A 19809-nucleotide genomic window follows, 5' to 3' on the forward strand; every position below is an offset into this window, starting at 1 on the left:
AGTAACGTAAAATTGAACATTGTGCTCTATATGTCGGTTCAGCTGAAACCCACTTGCTTTTTGGCCAAATTTTACTTTGTCAATCCTTTCCTTAATCTCATACAATTTTACATTTTCTTTGCTTGTTTTAAATTACAGTAAAACTACCAAACTTAAGCAAATTCTTTCTCAAGGTAACCATAATGTTTATACTACTTAAAATGAAATGAAAAAGTGATAGAGAGGAGTATGAACTTAAATCTATTAGGTATATCTCAACTTAAAAAGTAGTTTAATTTTACTAAATCTCCGCTTTGTTGTTCTCTGTCTGCTCCAATTCCAGAAAAACCAGGACACCAATTTAAAATATTTCTATATAAAGATCAAGAGAGAGAGTCTTGCTGCATTTCCCAGAAGTGAAGCATACAAATATGGTGAGGCAATATATTTCTGAGTGTGAGGGAATACAACGCCAGAGGGCCAGGGTCAAAGCTCACAGAGGTCTGTAGGACTAAATTACTTCAGCGGGTTATGGACTACTCTCTATTCTGACAATAGGAACAGACACCTAAAAAAACAGAGCTTAATTCCACAGAGAGCAGAGCAACTGACAGTGGGACTTCAGCAAAATTGGCATGTTGCTTCTGGAACTTCCCAAAGGCCATGGAAGTCCCCAAATAAAGAGGGGGCGTGAATGTCATGTCCTAGATAATATTTCAGGCAATATTTTTTTCTTTTTCATATTTCTCCATCTGCTTCTGAGTATTCTCAGAAGTACCTCAAGCAGGACTAGCTCTGTACCTAACTAACTTCAGTGAGATGCAGAAGATGAATTTGCATCTCCCCCAGGAGTAGTTTTTATTTGCTTTTCTTATGTAAGCTATAATTTAGCCATTTTAAAAAAATGTCCAAAAAGACCCAAATACACTTCTCAGCAGAGTGCTCTATCCACTAAAATGTGTGATATCAGTGGTTTAGGCTCAATGAATCTTGAATCCTTTACTTCATGGTTTTAACAGAAAGGATGCTCAGATTTGTCTATAAACTTATTATTGAAGGACTCTACTGTGAAACAAATATGTGGTTTAGTTCTTGCAGGCACTGATTTGCAGTTAAAAAGAAAATACTGCTCATTAACTAAATGGCTGTTCATAACTTGAACATAACAGTCAAATACTTGAAGTATATGAGACAATAAAAATGCTGCCCTTAGTATAGTATTAATCTCGTTTAAAAAACAATACAACAATTAATGAACCTTTAGTCCAAAAAGGTCACCACAGTAAAGTGACATAAAGCACAAGCCATTAGAAAGTCTGTACTAATTAGACATTAGCAGATAGCAGACATTCACAGAAATTACTGATGGACTGTTTTCTGAGGTAAAACAATCAAGTAGAGGGCAGATTATCCAAGAAAAATTGTGGAAGGAATTTAAATCTAGCTGTGATGATGATAGGAAAGAGGTGCCACTGGAGTGGACAGAAAATGATGAAACCACCAAAGTCATGTGTGAGGCATAGGGTAAATGAACTCCATTTGTTAGAGGACTGTGATGCAGATGTGATCTGCATCAGATTCTGAAAAACACAATGCTTTGGAGAGTGAAAAGTGAAAGAAAAATCTTCCTCTCCCAACACATACCCCTTAGTGATATAGGCCATGAGAGACAGACCATTAGTGAGACCATGGGGAGTTGATACAGCACCACCAGCGGAAAGGGTTTCTCACAGTAAGTATAGAATGGTACCAAAACCAACCCAGTCCAATATGAATTACTCAGCTTCAGGTTAGAGGGTTTTTGTTATACAGAAAGTCTTTATCTATTATCATGTTTAAAGACTATGATGATCTGACTTAATGCCAGGACTAGGAATAAAGCCTGACAAACATCAATTGATTGATTATCTCTGCTCCTAAGAGGGGAAAGTTTATAAAGCTATCTCATAGTACAATGAGAGACAGAAATTCAACAGCTTGCCCAATGTCACTTTGGCTAAGCGTTTATAACAGCACCTAGAATTTCATCCCAGTTACTAGGACACAGCTCAGCCTCAGGTGAAATCCAGGCACCAGCCTTCTCCTGTGACCTGATGTAAAGTAAAATCAGTTACATGTTCTTTCTCAGAGCTGTGATGTAATCTGGTGAAATGCCAGTCAAGATGATTGGCCTGAAAAATGAACACCTTAAAGTTTAGCACTGAGATGCAGAACTTCACAGAAACTTCTAATCAGAAGAGACAAGAAGACCGGGAGAGGGGTGTGTAAAAGAAAAGGAAACTTTTGCTTGTTTATCTAGAAAAATGTTCTTTGCAGGGAAAAAAAAACAAAAAAAAAACCAACCAAACAAAAAAAAGAAGTAAAACCGACAAAAAATTCTTAGGAAATTACTCCGCAAAATGAGAACATCTCTCATAAACAGCAATGATACACTTCTAGTTGAGCTCAGTGGCTGAGTGTACTGGAATTAAACACCCGGTTCCTGCTGTCATTTTTCTTCTATTACATCTACTGTGTACATATAGAAAAGAAAGGAAAATCAAATGTGGTAACTCAAAGAAGCTTTTGATATCATGCACAATCCTGCAAACTAGGTCACTTTTCTAGGGGATGACAGAAAGCACAGGTACAATCTAGGGGTGCCAGTATGGAAAGGGCAGAACTCTTATATTCACTTACATTGGGCTTCACTGAGGATTTAACCTAAACTTGCCTTACGTATGCACTGTGGAGATTCAAGCTCATATTCTGGTACAGATTTCAAGCAAAGACTCAGTGTATTGAAGAGATGAAAACTTGGCCCTCTGCTGTCTCTTAAGATGGACCAAAAAGTAGCAAAAATGAGCTTAGTATGGGAAAAAGAAGGATCTTTAGGTCTATTTTATCTTCTTAGTACATTAAAATGGGAAGCAACTGTAGATATGAAGGTCTGTCATAGCTAACAACTACTTTAAAATATTTTATATATATCCAAACTGACTATGCTTGCAGAAGGGTCCAGAAACAATAGCAACTGATTAGTTAGGGTAAGAGTAATTACAGTTATGTTATGAAAATGGCAACAAGTAAAGTTTAAACTTTGAGTATACTTTAAAAAAAATAATGTAAGTGGATGGAAAATGAAATGGGAGTCAGGACAGGATATTTAAAATCATATTTTTTAACATTTTATTATCATAATTTTTCTGTACTGGTTAATCAGATATATCAGCAGTTGGGGCAGTAACTTGGTATTGTATTGTAATTATACAAATAGCATTTAACTAAGACTAAGAATCGTGGTTTACTTTCAGATTCAGATATGCTTTTTAATTATATTACTTAGCACATGAGGTTTTAAAGAAGATCTTAACAAGAAATAAGCTGATATCTAAAGATCTCAAGATTCTAATTTGAATGTGGGTCCTATGTGTGCAATAATTTCTTGAGAATTCATTGTTTGTCAGGAATGGAACATTTTAGATTCCCTAATAGAAGAGCTGATGTTTTTTATCAGTTCATAGTCGATACATATTTGTGTGGTCCAAGAATGTGAATTAATGGGCTACTCAAAATAGTCAGGATTTTTAAAAGCATTGCAAGTTAAAACTGTCCAGTTAAGACAAAGACACAGAAATGCTTTTATTCCAGCCACTGACAAATACAGTAAGTATTTACACCTGTATTGCATTTAAAAAATATTACCACCACAGCCATCCAAATGCTTCCATTTTCGTTGCATTTGTTTATTTCAGTTGTGTAGGATCTAAGATAAAGAATTAGGCAAAAATTGTCACCAATTTTTAGATAAGAAATTTAACATTAAAAGTTTACTCAGCTTCACTGAGACAGGATCACTATGATACAAAACGGAAAGCTTTAAGAAAATTATTTTTTTTAATTTGAGAAATCATTACGTAAAACATTCAAATTCCAGATAAAGAATAGAGAAACCATTCAGGTGTTTGAATACAATTACTCACTCTTATTCCTGGTGTCCTGAGTCGTGCTAAAATGGAGAGAAACCTTAGCACTTTTTAGGCGTATCTGACCCCAACGTGTTACCGCCTGCAGTTCTACATTGTAGTTGCTGTTGGGTTGGAGTCCCTCCAGGACCACATAATTTTGGGCCTATAATAGAGAAGAATAAATACACAAAGTAGTTATAGTATTACTGATACACAGACCCTTATTAAATGCAGGCCTATTATCTTAGGCACACTACTCTTTTGAAATTAGAAAAGAAAACTCATGTATAAATTTCAACAGAGAAAAAATTCCTTTCTTTAAAAATATATTTTATTGGACTCTGTTTTTCTGTATGTTTTTTAAAATACTAACCTTCTTGATGTTTACATAATTTTGGCAATTACTTGGCAAATACAGACACCTACCATTTAGGTCAAAACTAAAGGGGTTTTTTTTACATATAACAAGTTTTTTTCTTATGCCAAAATTATTTCAACCAAATAAATTTAAACTTTTTATTCCACAATTTCTCTGTTAGCAAAGCAATTGAAAACCTTTTCTAGAGACAGTCAGTCTGAAGACAGCTAAAATCCAACATTCAGTACATTTGTCAATATTTTCTATTTGTTTCAACTGTTAAGAACAAAAATAAAAAAAAAAAATCCACACAAACAAAAATACCCCCTCATTGGTAAGAACACTTTTCCACTATAGAATGGAAAAAAAAGAAAAAAATACAGTTTCCATTGTCATGGAATTGTCTTAAATGGGGAAACACCAGAGTAGGATTACCATTCTCTGGTCAATAATCCATAAATTAAGGCAAGTCCCATGATATTGCAAAGAGCCAAGGCTTCTCAGTATTCTTACATTTCTAACTTTTTTTAAAGGTATTTATAAAAACGCCCTTGTAGCCCATATCTCAGACAAAAGACATTACTCCATATTTTCATTAGAATACTTTGTATTCTCTGAAGTTTGGCAGTCAATCCAGAGTGAAAAAAATAACCACGTACTGCCATATTTAACAGTTCAGGGATTGTCAAAAGCATTTCATGTCACTTACCTTTACTCGTTTTGTGCCGAGATATTTGTAACATTGACTATAACGCTCAACTAACATTGTTAATATGTTAATATTGTAGTCAAATTATTTGAATGTCTATCTTGAATGATTTCATATGGAAATCATTATATTGTTTGGACTAGACTACATCTAAAGGTAAGAACTGTGAATAAAAATCTTCAATGATCTTTAAAAAATAAGATTTTTCTACATTTAATTTATTTTTTTAAAAGTTTTCTGCAGTTTCAATTTTTAGACAGAAGAGTTGCTATAATATTCGAAGGACCATTGATTAGCAATAGCCTCAGGAGTGCCCTGTGGGGGAAATCTCACTGGCATTGCCATACAGTTTCATGACATGCAACAGAAGAAAAAGTACAATGAGCCAGCAGTAATATGAAAGATATTCTAAGAGCCAGCCTTTCCTCTAAAATATGCCTTGGCTTTTCTGGATTTCCCTATATTCAAGGTCAGAACTTGGTCCCAGTTACTGTAATGTATATTGGATCTGTTTTAACATATATATATGTAGGATGTACCCTATGCAAAGCACCAACACAACATTAAAGACCAGCTCAATTTTAAAATTCTCTGGGTTTTGTGATTTACGGACCAGCTTGTGGAGAGAAAGCTCCCCTGTATCTTCAGGCTGTAGCCTCTGCCATGACGGTCTCTAGCCAACAGCAGCTTTTCTGAGAAACACAAACTTTTCTACCTAGCACAGTCCAACCCTACTCCTATCTTGCCAAAGTGATTTTTTAAAAGTACAAGAAAGAACTAATTTTCTTTTCCATGCATATTTACTTTTTTTTTTTTAAGTATTTAACTGAATTAGAAACAAAGAACCAAGTTATCTCAACCCCTGAAATTACTCCATATTGTCTGCATTTGCAGGGAAATTTCCTTTTGCTGCCTGCCCAGCACAGAGCTGATGGCAGTGGCTCTGCAGCCTCCAGACCCTGATCACCCATCAGTTCCCATGAGAATGCATGGGTCCAGCATGCGCCCATGGTGGTGCCTTTGCTGTGTCCAATCTGCTGTAGAGGAACTCAGCACACGGCCTTCATTGCCTTTATTTCTCTTAGCGTTTGGTGACTGAGGAACAGAGAGGGAACTGTAAGCCTCCGGCTGTCATTCATCACAGTGCAAGTGGGCAGCCAGAGCCAAAACACAGTGTTAACATAGACATGGGACCAAATCCTCACAATGCATTTATTAAGAGCACTGAGAATTAAGTTCAGCCTGTTATCTGTAATTGATTTCTATTTCTATTGAATACTTTAAAATAATATGCAGTATGCTTAAGGATATCACAACAGATAGTTTTCCAGTAAAGCAATATTTGATACATCATTTAAGAAACTCATAGGAACTTGCTGCTATGGAAGTACGTCACATTTTTGGTACAGCAGCTTATTTAAAGAGTTTTGGGTTTGTTTATTCATTGGATCTATACTGACTATTTGACGGTTATTCTGTATGATAGTGTCACAAGTTTTATTTGCATAGTGAAAGAACAATGTGACAGATGATGTTAGGCTTTTTAAATAAAACAAACACTGTACCTTTAAAAAGCACTAATAAAATAATTCTGAATTTAGAGGACAAACAGCATTTGACTTTCTATTCATCTCTCCTGCAAAATCTTGTAATATTTACCTGCGTTAAGGCAGAAATCTACTTCTCTCCCCAAGTTCAGTGAAAGATAGATATTGAGATCAAATTTGTCTATGGGGCTGGTGATATTAAAAATTAAGACCACTACTTTACCAGCTGACGAAATCATCTCAATTTATGGCATAATTTATACTTACACTCTATTTTGTGCCAGAAATAAGCCATATTTCTGTCTCATTTACTATTTTCTTTCTTACCCCATCGGTAATCTTCCTTCTCTTTTTTTTAGCTGGGATAACATATTTGCTATAAGTCCAGCTCCAGAAGACTTTGTAGTGGTGCACTGGGATATCAGGCTCTTCTGGAAGATCCCAAGTAATAATCACATTTACAGTCCCATCATTGTTTGCACTGATATTGGCAATTCTGATACTAGATGGAGCTGGTGGAGCAGACGGATCTGGAATTTAAAACAAACAAAAAAGATTCTAAAATAAAGGTCATCTTCAAGAAGGTAAAGATCTTCTTCATCTTATGTATTTACCAGGCATACATGAGCTGGATTAAACATTCTCAATACACTGAAGAAAATTCAGGCAAAAGTTTCCCATAAGTGATAAGGCTTCTTGTAAATTATAGAAATTCAAGCTCTACTGAAGGAAAAATTATGGGTTAGCATCTAGTTTTGTCAGTATTCTGTGTTGTTGACAGTTCACAAATTTTATGAAGCTTTATCAAAATGTACTAGACTATCAGTTTTACTTCTGTCATTCACTAGTTTAAATACATAGCGAGTGTAAAACATTCATGTTCTACAAGTGGCCTTGTATAGTCATCACAGAATTGTATGGTGGAAACACTGAATATTTTTGTGGTGTTGCCAAACAATTCTCAGATGATGAAATTATGTTTCTACACGTTGAATTTTTCTTCAAAATTCTAGTATTGATATCTACCACCACAGGACATAAACACTTCCTTAGAATAAATATAATTAAGATGTAATGATATGTTATTATGTCATAGAATTCGATAGAGGTTTTTTTAGAACAACAAAAAGCAATTAGCTACTCCTGCGATTTATTTCCCTATTCTGGTTTAATTTCTGGTCAATATCAACTAAGACATTACTCCTTCAGTTGCCTCTGTTCTGACCCTAGAGTCAAGAAGGACACCTGGCAGTCAGAGGTTCCAATATCGAACCTTTTCCAATACTGAATGTTAGGTCCTCTTTGTGGACCTACTATATAATATCCTGGCTCTGAGTAATGTGAATCAATGGAAATTTTGCAACTGAGCTTCTGAAAGTCCAATTTGCTATTTACTAACTGCTATTTTTTAATCCTACTTTTTAACTCCTACTTTTTTTTAAATGCCTGTGGAAGCCAGACATAGGTGACAAAATATAAGGAAACTGCAAAAACAAAATTTAAGTAAAAGTAAACAGTGTGACAAAAAAAATCAGAAGCATATCAGGCAGAATAAAGGAAATCCATAGTAATTAAGGCATGTTATGAACCTGCAGCCAAGAAAAAACAATCTGATCCAAAAAAACATTTTCATATAACTTTTTAGCCAAATGAACCACCACTTATGTGCCAGAAATAAAACTGGAGGTGTGCAGAGGGGACACCAGGCATTCATTTACTGCATGGTTCACTTGCATCTTTTTATAATGGTAAACGAGCTGTTAAATAAACTTTCCAGGCATACTAAGTTCATCAGATAAGCCCTATGACAAACAGTCTCACTGAAAAATTCCATCATTTAGGTCATGCAAACTGACACATTCAGAATTAATAAAGACAGTATTTCCTTTTTAAAGATCAGCAGATGTGAAATAATGGCTTATTCCTGTTATTTAACAGGGCTCTTGGTTAAATAACAATGGATGCTCCTGTTTCCTCACACATGCCGTTTTAGTTAAATAGTTATGGATGCCCCTGTTTCCTCACACATATAATTCAACCTAACTTTTGGCTATAAAAGTTACAAAGCATTACTGAGTTTAAGAATTCTGGAAATTCAATTTTATTTTCAAAATAATGAGAATTCCTTATTTTTTTCTCACTCATTTTTTTAATCAGCTTGCAAGCCAGTTCCGTTTATTTTTTTCTGGCTTTGGAGAAGCACTGTCCTTACACTTATTTCCTTACCTGTGAAGTAGCCAACAACTCCATCTTAAAGTATGCAAAGCTATTTATATTGGATGGCATAAATTTAAGAGATTAATTTAGTTAAATGGTTTGTACTGTTCTCTAACATAACTTTTCATTTACTTCTATAGTTTAATAAAATAAGTAGATATAAAATGAAACTTAGGTATAATAAATATAAACAGAATCATGATTCATGAATACATAATACTTCATCTTCACTGATTTAAAATGTTAGGGGGTTTTTATGTTATATGACAATGTATTATGGCAATAAAACATTTATAACCTGAAGTGCAACATGATCATATTACTGTAGGTGAATTATTCAGGTTATCTCCCAGAAGTACTATGCATCATGTATTATGTATACATAACATATTGGATAGAATTAAAATGTTTCAGAGAATGTCTTCACAAATGGTCAGGTATAAGCAAAAACAGTTCTAACCATAAAACATGTTTGCCTTCATTCTGCATCTATAAAAGACTCTGAGAGTCATTAAAAAAATCTAAAAGTCAAATGAAATAACTCTTCCGGACAAAGTGTATTATGTCATTAAAAATATTTTAAAGTTCTATTCACCAATTTTTCACAGGTCTAAAAGCAAATTACCAAATTTACATTCTTCCTTTTCAAATGTTTCTGTCCCTGTAAGAATGCAAGGTAGTGTGTAATTTTCCTTGTATAAAGTTAGCGGTTGACCAGAACGGAGCTTTTATATGTCTCAGAATCACAGGAATTTGTTTTTCTTTTATGGTTAACTTCAAACATCCCTCTTTTTCCCAGTAACATAAGCAGAAAAAGAAAACAGTAAGGGAGAACTATGTGCATACTGAAACCAATAGATCATTTCTTCTTACTTCTATAGCACCAGCATTTCACCCTGTACTTTTTATAATTGCACAGTTTATTGAAAACGTTTCTTTATCAGTAGCATTTCTTCTGTGTTCACTAGAAACAGTTCAGCCAGCAGACAAAATGCTGATGCATATTTAAAAGAAAACCTAGTAGTGTTTCTCCTTTGCTATGGGAGAATGTAAACATTGTATTAAAAATCATTGGGTAACTAGAGTTAAGGAAAGAAAGAACGTCCTCTTCAAGGGAGTATACATGTGAAATAATGCAGCAATAGCAGAAACATTTTCCTGAGTGCCCCCTTTCTTCAAAGTCTCTCTTTTTCAAGCCTCGCAAATGTCATCCACAAAAATGCCTTTGAACAGGAGGAAGAGTAGTGGTGATAGCAGCAGAAGACAGAAAGGAAGGAGATCTGCAGTTGACAGACATGAAAAGGCGAGACATTTGAAAGTGCCACATTTTCTAGAAGAGCTTTTTTAAAACTAGTAGACTCAGCTGGAGAAAATAATAAACTAGAAGGATGTAAGATGTCAAAGATTAACAAAACTTATTACAGTTTTGCATTTAATCATCTGAAAAAAACCCTGTCTGATTGCAGAGACAGAACAGTAAAATATTTCTTGGATTTTGGGTGTATTACCTGAAATACGAAGCCACTTAGTGAGCATTTTATGCCAGCTCAGGATCCATTCCATATTAAGTATTTCAATACAACTATGTAATTTATTAATCTATTTCTATATATTTCTGTGACACTCATCACTATTACAACTGACAGAGCTATCATTTTGTAAGCCAAAAAACCAATATCAATCTTTTCTTTCATTTGAAAGGATTGAGTTTCACCGGCAAAACAAACAGGTGAGAAGGAATAGCAGCAAAGCAAGATATTGTGATCTCTGTTATTAACAGGAAAAAACCCCAAATGACCCAAACCCCACCCTCAAAAACAAACAAACAAAAAAAACCACAACAAAAAAAACCCCTCCAGACCTCCCCAAAGCCCCCTCTCAAAAAAAACCAAACCCAAAAGAACCCCCAAAACCCAAAAAACTGTTAAGTATAAGAGCATGCTCCTCCATAACGTATGCCTGCCAGTTACCAGGTAACAGATTAATTGTTTTTTTTCTGATTTTTTTAGGCCTTCAGTACTGCATTATTGAATGGAAAAGTCATGCTTCTACAAGGTGCTCTGTTATGGCTATATCTATGCAGACATTAAAAGCAGTGTACAACTCATGCTGAAATACTTCAAGGTCTAATAACTGGTAGTGGATTATAAAGCTTATATACATAAGGTGTTTGTTAACCTGACCATGAAGCTAAACTGGCATTCTGCTGACTATAAAGCTAACAGCCATTCTACTGTTAGTCTTCATATATCTGTGATCCCTTTGACTGACTGCCCACATGTATAATTCAGATACATGAACATTAATTTACTGGAATGGAAACTACTGCCAGTTTTTCAAATGTAAAGTTCTGAAATTTTATATACACAAATTTATCTGAGTGTTAAACCAAATTCTTTGGTTTGCAGAAAGAGTGATGCTAGTTGCAGCTTTTTCTTTGCAGTTTATACTACAACTCAAATAAAATAAAAGTCATCATATATATACTAGAATTTGGCACAGACAGCTGTCCTCAAATCCGAAAAAAATCTGGTCTCAGCAGCCTGACAAGTAAATCACTTCTCGCTGCTAGAAATGATAGCTTCATTAGGTCAAGGCTGAAGCTGCTGTTCCAGCACATAGAGCAAGTATTGCATTTGTCTGGATTGTATCTGGCTTGAGTATACTCAAAGGACTTAAATTCTTGTCTTGCTGCCTACTTAGCCATCACAAGCAAAACTCTTTCTCCAGTCCCCAAAAGGGAGGATTCCTTGCTGCAAATAAAAGAAAAAAAGAAAACCCTCATATCATCACCATTTCAAAATGCACGTCTTCCCACACTCATATTTGTAAACATAGTGATAGACAATTTATATTTTACAAAATTCTTTCAATCAATAGGATCTGGAAGCACTTTGCAATCTTAACAAAACAGTATGGGCAAGCTATACACAACAGTCACATCATACACTGCTGCAATGCATCCACTTTGGCTTTAAATGTGGCAACTGTAATGAAAACAGTAAATGATTTGGAATATATGTCAGAGAAGAAAATAATGATATTGGAACCGGAATTCTCATTCTAAGCTGCAAAAGTGATAGCAAGTTTGACTCTAATTTAAACCCTTTTATATAGAGCTTTTTTTTTCTGATTTAAAATGGATCTCCCATTGCTATCTTTTAAACATTAGACCCTTCAACTCTAAAAATCTGCTGAAGCTGCTCTACAGAGAAGTTTCCAACCATTAAACAATTCCAAGGCATAAGCAGGAGGACTGGCTTTGCCCAATGGAAATGGCACACATAAACCAGCTGTGCAACAGTATGAAAAAATCATTGGTCCCAAAGGAGCAACAGAAAGAATTTTATTGCTGGGAGTGGGTGTCTGTTCTGGTTTTACTAACACTCAGTAATGTATGCATGAAATCACATCCAGCATGGTACTTATGTGCTGTGAAAACAATGTTGTCTGCTTCCTTTTGCTTGACAATTTATCCTGTGCATGCTAGCAACTGCCTTCATGTTGAAGATAAAAACCTTTAGCAGACATAGAAGGATCAGATGGTTTGGGCTCATTGTGTTCATCTTATAGCCTCTTTTTGTCTTGGAAAATGGCACAGTGCCTAACTACAGAACAGCAAGATAGTATATTATATGGAAACGCCTCACACTGATCCCTCTAGTTAACTGTAGTATCTGTTACTAAGAGTTCATTCTCATCATAAATCCTAAAATGCTAGAAAAAAATAGCTTAAAAACTCTTACCCAAATGTAACAAATTAAAAGTTGTATTACTAGCGCCAAGCAGCTTCTGACCAGTTGGGTTAGGCTATTCAGTGCCTGCTTAATGGGAGAAAAGCACAGGTAGCTTTTCATCCAAGGAGACTCATTTATAGGTTGTAGCAACAGTCCTCTCCTGCTTCCAGAGAAAATGAAGCAGTTTGGAGAGCGACAGTCAAAATATGAAGAGATATTTGTACCTTTGGGGATCAAAAATGTTCTGCTGGGCATTTTTTAGCTTTATTTATTGCTGCTAGTGCAAATTGTTGCCACTCATTTGAAGATGAAAAGGAAAGCACAATTCAAAACCCCTGAAAAGTGAAGTGAAAACCACTGTCAAATTAGCAGCAAGTTTTGATCAATTTTAACGGACAGTATCAATCTGAAAATCCATGTGCAGAGTTCTACTTCTAGGAAAGAACCCACTCTCCTAGGTGCAGTATTCACTTCATCTTCTAGCCACTCTGCTCCAAACAGATAGGTAGAGTCTAACCTGTGTTTCTTGTAATTTTGGAATCGCATTTTGGCAAAATGAAGCCACACTTCCTTCCCTGTAAAGGGCCATGCCAGACAAGCGCATGCACATCCTTCATTTCCTTTTTAAAACAGAAATAAACAGCATAAAAAAATTCTCTCTGCTTAAGCACTGAATATTTCATAAATTATCTCAGCTATGTCACTTTTTGATTATTTACCATTTACAGACTAATGCCATAAATGAACACGAGGCAGTGTAAAACAGCTAATAAACCTTCACCTCAAACATTTACAGTGTAAGAGCATCAAAAGCTGCAGTAGATAAAACCTCAAAACACAGCTAGATGAAGAACAGCAAGCTGCAATGCTTAATGAAATACCCTTGTTTTCCTGTTTTTGTCTTTTTCATGACTGGGAAATTAAACAAATATGGATAATAAGAAGATTTATTTAGTGATAGAAAAGTTAATGGAAATTACATACCTCAGAAGACTTAACATTATTTTGAATAAAACAAAACCTTACTTTGCTGTGCCTACTTAGAGATCATATTTTTTGCGTTTGCAAAAAAACACAAAATAGTATAAAACAGTATTGTGGTAACCAGACAAAAAGTCTCTCTCCAAGTAATTACAGCACTAATGTTTTTGAATGTTCTTTTTAACAGCTTAAAATACTTAGTGACAGAGACTTTGCGGTGCCATACTCCTCCCTAGATTCAGATTATATGTCATGTTTGTCCTCCTTCAAAGAAAAAATAAATCCAAATAATTTGCTATTCGTTATAACTTATAAGCAATTGGGAAAAGTTCAGCATCTTGTGTGAGAAACTGTCTTAGGAATTGCTGTCATGTTTCCTGATCAAAGGGTTTCTTTTTGAAGAGACTTCTGTTAAGTCTGATGAAGATAATAATCTTCTCTTGGTCTTGGCACAACAGGGTGAATTGAAACAGTACGAGAACTAATGTGAATTTCTGTCCACACTTCACACAAATGTAGCACAGACAGTGAGCAACCTTCCAAAGCTGATGTGCCAAAATCTGCTTTCCTTTTCCAAACTGGAGGTTAAATGTGCCTGTAGGAGCTCAGCAGGGGCCAGTAGATGCTGGCACTCAAAAAAACAGGCACATTTGAGCAGCAGTTTCTTGCCTCTCTTCCAGGCAGGGGCCACTACTTCCCACTGAGCTCTAAAGTAGTAATTAAATGTCTATATGACACTATAACTGTTACTGCTATGAGTGCCTACTTGGGGACATAGATGCTAAGACATACCGACTGAAGCATCTCAGGATCATTCCTGACAGTCACCACCTAGCAGCATCTTCACCTGTGTCACTTCTACACATTTCATCTGGTGAACATGGTATCTTTATAGTAACAACTGACAATACCAAAGCCTCTAAAATAGTCAAATTACCTGCCAGAGTAGCATGGTTTCTGCTACGAAGCTGATAGATAAACAGCTGAACTCCTTGCTGTTTGTCTGGCAATTCATGATTCTCTGCCAAGGGCTGGAGTTTAGATTTGAAATTTGTTATTTTGAGGGTTATAGAAGCCTTTTGAACAACATTGGCTACATACTTTCTGCCATTATCAAGATCCCATTATTTTGGTTTTTTAGGTGAGAAAATACAGAGGTACTACTGGCTCCTGCTGTCCTTGTCACAAAGTCCTAAAAGTTTCCCCCATGTCCACCAGGCAGCAGTGAGCAGCACTCCAGGAGAGCATGTGCTTCAGGGGTAGCTGCAGAGACCACAGAAAAAGAGGACTCCGGTATCTAACATGTAATCATTTCAAAACCACAAGCTCCTGAAACATAAATCACTGCCAGCTGGGAGGCTATTCTGAAGAAATATCCCTATGTGCTTATCCTGCTTTTATGCTGTTCTCTAAAAGCACACTTTTGGCTAGGGTCAGATACTGGGATAAAGAGACCTTCAGTATAACTTACCATGGATGTTCTTATACTCATTACCAATGTAGGTATTTTGAACAATATACTCCTGCACTAGCACACTCAGTAGGAGATTAATTTTTTTGAAAGTAATACAAATCCTGCCTGAAAATGTCACACTCAAGCCAAAACCTCAGTGATATCATGATATACCTTTATGTAATTGCAATTGTAGTGGTTCCAAGCAGAACAGTTGGAAAATCTTTACAAGCTCAGCAAAACAACTGACAACGATCTGAGTTTAAAAGAAAGTTGATGCCAGATTCAGCAACACAGTACTGTATCTGCTGAAGTGCTGCTCATGAAGATAAGCAAAGAGAAAGCTACTGCTGTTCCTGAGTCCTTGCAGTGATCTCAACACAGTTTGAAGGAACTGTATTTTTGATGTGACTGAAATTATATGCTACTTAAGCATAATAAATTCTTAAATTAATACTTCTTTTATACTTGGAAAGGTTTGTGATCACAGAAGTAATGGGATAGCTATGCCAGCCAACCTTCCTACCACAAATGTGGTTATAGCACCAAAAAATTATTGAGTCTAACGTATTCTTATTCAGTAAGTAATTATACCATCCACACCAGCAAAAGCACTTTCATGCCTTTACAACTGCATCTACAATAAGATTTTTTCTAGGACTGACTATGGCCAAAGAGTAAGCTAAAAGCCAGCACAGGAACCCATAGATGGCAACTGCCTGTATTGCAAGATGATTCTATCTGCAGAAAGAGGAGGCAATGCATTCCTCAAAGTATGCGTTATACCAACGTAAAGATTCTGTCACTACTAAAACAAAGACAAGTCTTTCTATTAGAAACTACCTCTATTAGTAGAGTGAGGAGCAATAGATCTCATTCTTTGGCACTAAAGTCAACCAGCACAGTCTGGCTTTGCCCACATGATCAACTGCCTTTGATAGAGGGTGACCACATCCAGACCATCTGTCTGTTGGGAATAGTGTCTGGCCTGTGCTAACTCCTATACTATGCCTGAGAGTCATCTGGGAAAATTCTGCTTCGCGGGGGTCAAAGGCACGCCAGGGACAATGCCAGCAACTTCACAGGATGAGAGATCTCTTTCCATCTTCCCCATCCCCCAAGTACCATTTACTGGTACAGAAATAATTTTCAAAGTTATTTTATTACCCAAACCCTTGCAACAGCGGACATGGCAATAAAAATTCCTACAATACTTTGTGGATTGTCCAGCATGCCTTTCTAATGAACAGAAACATGCTACTTAGCATTTATATCTTTTTCATACTTAAGCCCTTACAATTAGTGCTAGCAAGGGGAAAGTTATATTAAGAGAGCCCACAGTTCCATCAAAACAATGCTGCTGCAATTATTTAGATAGAGGCAACAAAATATTTCAATACTCTGCTAAACATATGGCAGTAACGTATTTCTCCTAACTAAAAAGAAAAATAGGAGAAACCTCTTGAAATAACACACTGAAACCCCAGTTCCTTCATGTTTCATGGTCAGGGTCATGTTGTTTGATACCAACTGTGCGGAAAATGTTTAAAAGGAGGTTTATTCGTTGAGACCCCTTACTGATAAAAGAATAATGACATCTTTAACCTTTAATTCCTTTGCTGGCTTCAAACAAATCTCATGCCATTTCTAAAGCTGGTGGCAAAACTACCCAAAAACCCACCTGTTAAAAACCTTCTGCCACAAAAGTAGGCAGATCAGGTTGCGTTCCATGTGTGAGTGAGTGGAAGGTGAGCACCAGACATAGCGAATGAAAACTAACCTTTGGAGGATCGGAAGTGCTTGCTGGGTGCTGTGAAGCCTCTCGTCCCGTGCACATTCACAGCTGCCACACGGAACTGGTACCACCTGCTCGCTCGGATGTCCGGCAGCCGAACCCGCTCATCCGTAGTCTGGTGGGGAAAATGTCACACTTACAGTTGTTGTTCTGACATGGCTAGTTGTGCTATCATGTCCCATGCAACACCAGTTAGTCAGACCGAAAGGTAGGGGACACACTTCTTTAATACGCACCAGTGACAGCAGGCTGTGTGCAACGACCTCACCTGACTCCAAGCATCATTCTGCACTGCAAAGCATTTACAGCTGTGAACAAAATCATATAACTACCTAATTTTACAGTGCATTGCAGGTCTCTTCTGGAAAAAAGTAGCCTTCAGAAAACTGGTGAAGTGTTAAATTCACAAAATTAGTTTTCCAGTTATCACAACCTTCATCAACGTAATAGGGCCTAGCTGTTCAGGTGTTGATGTTTCAGGGATCTCATTGCCCCAGGTCACAGGACTCATTTCCCCAATTCGCGGTTCTCAGAGAATTAGGGGTCCAAAATGGCTTCATGAAATCCAGTGCTGTGAGAAGCTGCCTTCTCTGGTTCATAGGAAACACAAAACTCTCAAGTAATGAATGTAAGCCTTCTTCAGATCTTTGGCACTTACATCAAAAAGACACTCACAGTCTTAACTCATCTCTGCAGACTTTTCTCAGGTCATAGGAGATGACCTTTTCTCCAACAACACCCACTGAGACTGCTTGTGTCATGAGTTCAATTTCCACCTTCTGTGGGGAGTGCCTTAACTGCTGAAATATGGAATAAGCAGAGATACTCTCTGAACCCTTTCAGTAGGAGCTGCTTTACGTGCTGTTATTCTGAGCCCTGCTTTCCTCTATCTTTTTTTTTTCCCTTTATACTCTTAAAGAGCTATCTTCTGCACTGTTCTTTATTCTTCCTAAGGTACAAACACCAGAACTGAACACAGACTCCTGGTAACCCCTGAATCACTGCCAAGTAGAGAAGATGTAGCATTTTTGTAGAACTCATCAGAAACTCATCCACTTGTTGAGGGTTTTACTTTTCCAATTACCTCTCAATTATCCAGTTTTCAATTTATTTTAGGATGTCATGTTTATTGCATTGTAATATAATTCTTTAATCAAAATAACATATGAACCTGAACCAAAGGTCCTATATATGTCTAAATATACTATACAGTCATTACTGATTGTCATTACTGACCAAACACGCAAGCTCATTAAAAATGTAGTGACATCAATTTGTTTTCGCAAGCTGTTTTCTATAACTTCAAAAATCCACCTTCCTTGTATAGGATTCAATGCTACTTGCAGTCAAGCCAAGCACTTCCCAAAAAAGGCACAGCATCATTTCTCCTTTCTGCTCTTTCCAATTTGTGTAAGAAATTAGCAGCTGCTGACCTACCTCAGATAGCCAGAACTTGAGGAAGTTGCTTCAGCTCTCCAGCAATGGTATTTTTAGAGCCCTGACCAATAAAATTTGTAGGTGTTATTCTACACTTAATATCTTCATTTGGTGACAAGCAAAAGTTAGGGAAATGGATATCTTTTTTGTGTGTGCATGTAAAGGAAAGAGAGCCTTTCTAAATTGCACTATAGAGTGCTCTCAGACTGGTAAGTGTTGCAGACTTGGAGCCTCTCACATATTGCTGCTACTCAGAGTCCTTCTCCATTCAGACCACTGTATTTTCCTTTTTAGCTTAAGCAGGGGTAACAGTCCTGATGCTTTCATTGTCTGTCTCATCTTCTTTCCATTTTATAGCTTTTATGTTACCTGTAAAGTGAATTGTCTCATCCTATGAAGGGGCTCCCCTAGGGAAGAAAGAGCCTACCTGAACCAACTTTTACTATTATTTTCATTTTATGGAGCACTCAAATGTGCTAGTATTTTCCAGCATGCAGGCCTATATACTCAAGAACTTACAGATAAGACACAACAGTGAACTAGAATATATATTCAGGCAACTGCTGCAACTGAGATCAGGGTCAGAATCAATATCTAATTGTAATTAACTAGTTACAACACTGTGGGTTTTTAAAAACAGATTTGCTGAATTTAGTTACAAGGCAAGCATAATCTGAATAGACTTGACCCCAAATTCCTCAGCTAAGGAATCTTATTTGTCATTTGCATCAGCTCAGTTATTCTGCTCAGACTGATTAAAAGAAAGGATTTCAGTTGTGTCAGTCTTCCGTGGCAGCCATGAAATACTGTAAGATCAAATAATCTGTCAATCCATATCACCAAAATTATTTTAATTTATGAACATGCCTTGGGCCTATTACGTTCATCATTCATTTTGTTGGCAAAGCTCCTCTTAAACTCAATGGCATGCAGGAGGTGTAACTCCTGCATTAGAGTATAAACTGCCTTGGCACCTCTAAGCAACCTTTACATAGATTTAATAAATTTCAAGAAATAGCTAAATACTACTGAGATGTCTTATACTACCTCAATGGTAAATTGATTTTTTTTTGTTTAATTGCTTCAGTTAGTTCTCACCACTTAAGTATGTTTGGAGGTGAGATCATAATATTCAGAGTCCTTTCAATATCTGTCTTATATTAATGTAAGCCCACTAAATGGTATGCTGAGTGGTATTATAGTAATCGGTGGACCGTTTCACTATGTTCCTTCCCTTTCTTTCACACTATCTATCCCGGATTCCTTTCTGTAGTGCAAAGGTTTAATGGAAATAGGAGAGGACAGCCTTACACTGCCGAGTTCATAGCTCTACACCTTCTTTTGAAACAATGTATAGTGATAAAAGAATTTGCAGTTCAGAGAGCGAAGGGATACCATCCAGGGTATCAGATGAGCTGAGTTTATGTTTCCTCTGATACAGAAGAAACCTGACAGTGCTGCATCGACTGCTTTATCAAGGGACAGCAGTCCTCTCCTATTTCGAGTGATCGCAGTCCCACACAAGGTGGGCACTCTCTAAGAATGCTTACCAAAGCAAGCCCTCTCCTGGGAGGTGGAGATATAAACCTTTACTGTACAGGACGGGTGGTTAGCTCCAGTAGGGATTTCTTGCTGTCAAGAGCTGAGAA

At 36.6% G+C, this 19809-nt stretch overlaps 1 protein-coding gene across 1 annotated transcript in view; it reads right to left on the reverse strand.

Moving 5' to 3' along the window:
• The window catches only part of ANOS1 (anosmin 1), a gene marked incomplete at both ends in the record, with an annotated part of 145799 nt that overhangs the window by 26858 nt on the left and 99132 nt on the right, over window positions 1-19809 (reverse strand). The window contains 3 exons of the mRNA XM_082305051.1: window positions 3942-4089; window positions 6868-7070; window positions 16709-16838. Of these exons, the coding sequence (XP_082161177.1) occupies window positions 3942-4089; window positions 6868-7070; window positions 16709-16838 (481 nt within the window). The remainder of the gene's footprint in view (window positions 1-3941; window positions 4090-6867; window positions 7071-16708; window positions 16839-19809) is intronic.

This window comes from Platalea leucorodia (assembly GCF_965183815.1).
Source record: "Platalea leucorodia genome assembly, chromosome: 2".
Taxonomy (NCBI): domain Eukaryota; kingdom Metazoa; phylum Chordata; class Aves; order Pelecaniformes; family Threskiornithidae; genus Platalea; species Platalea leucorodia.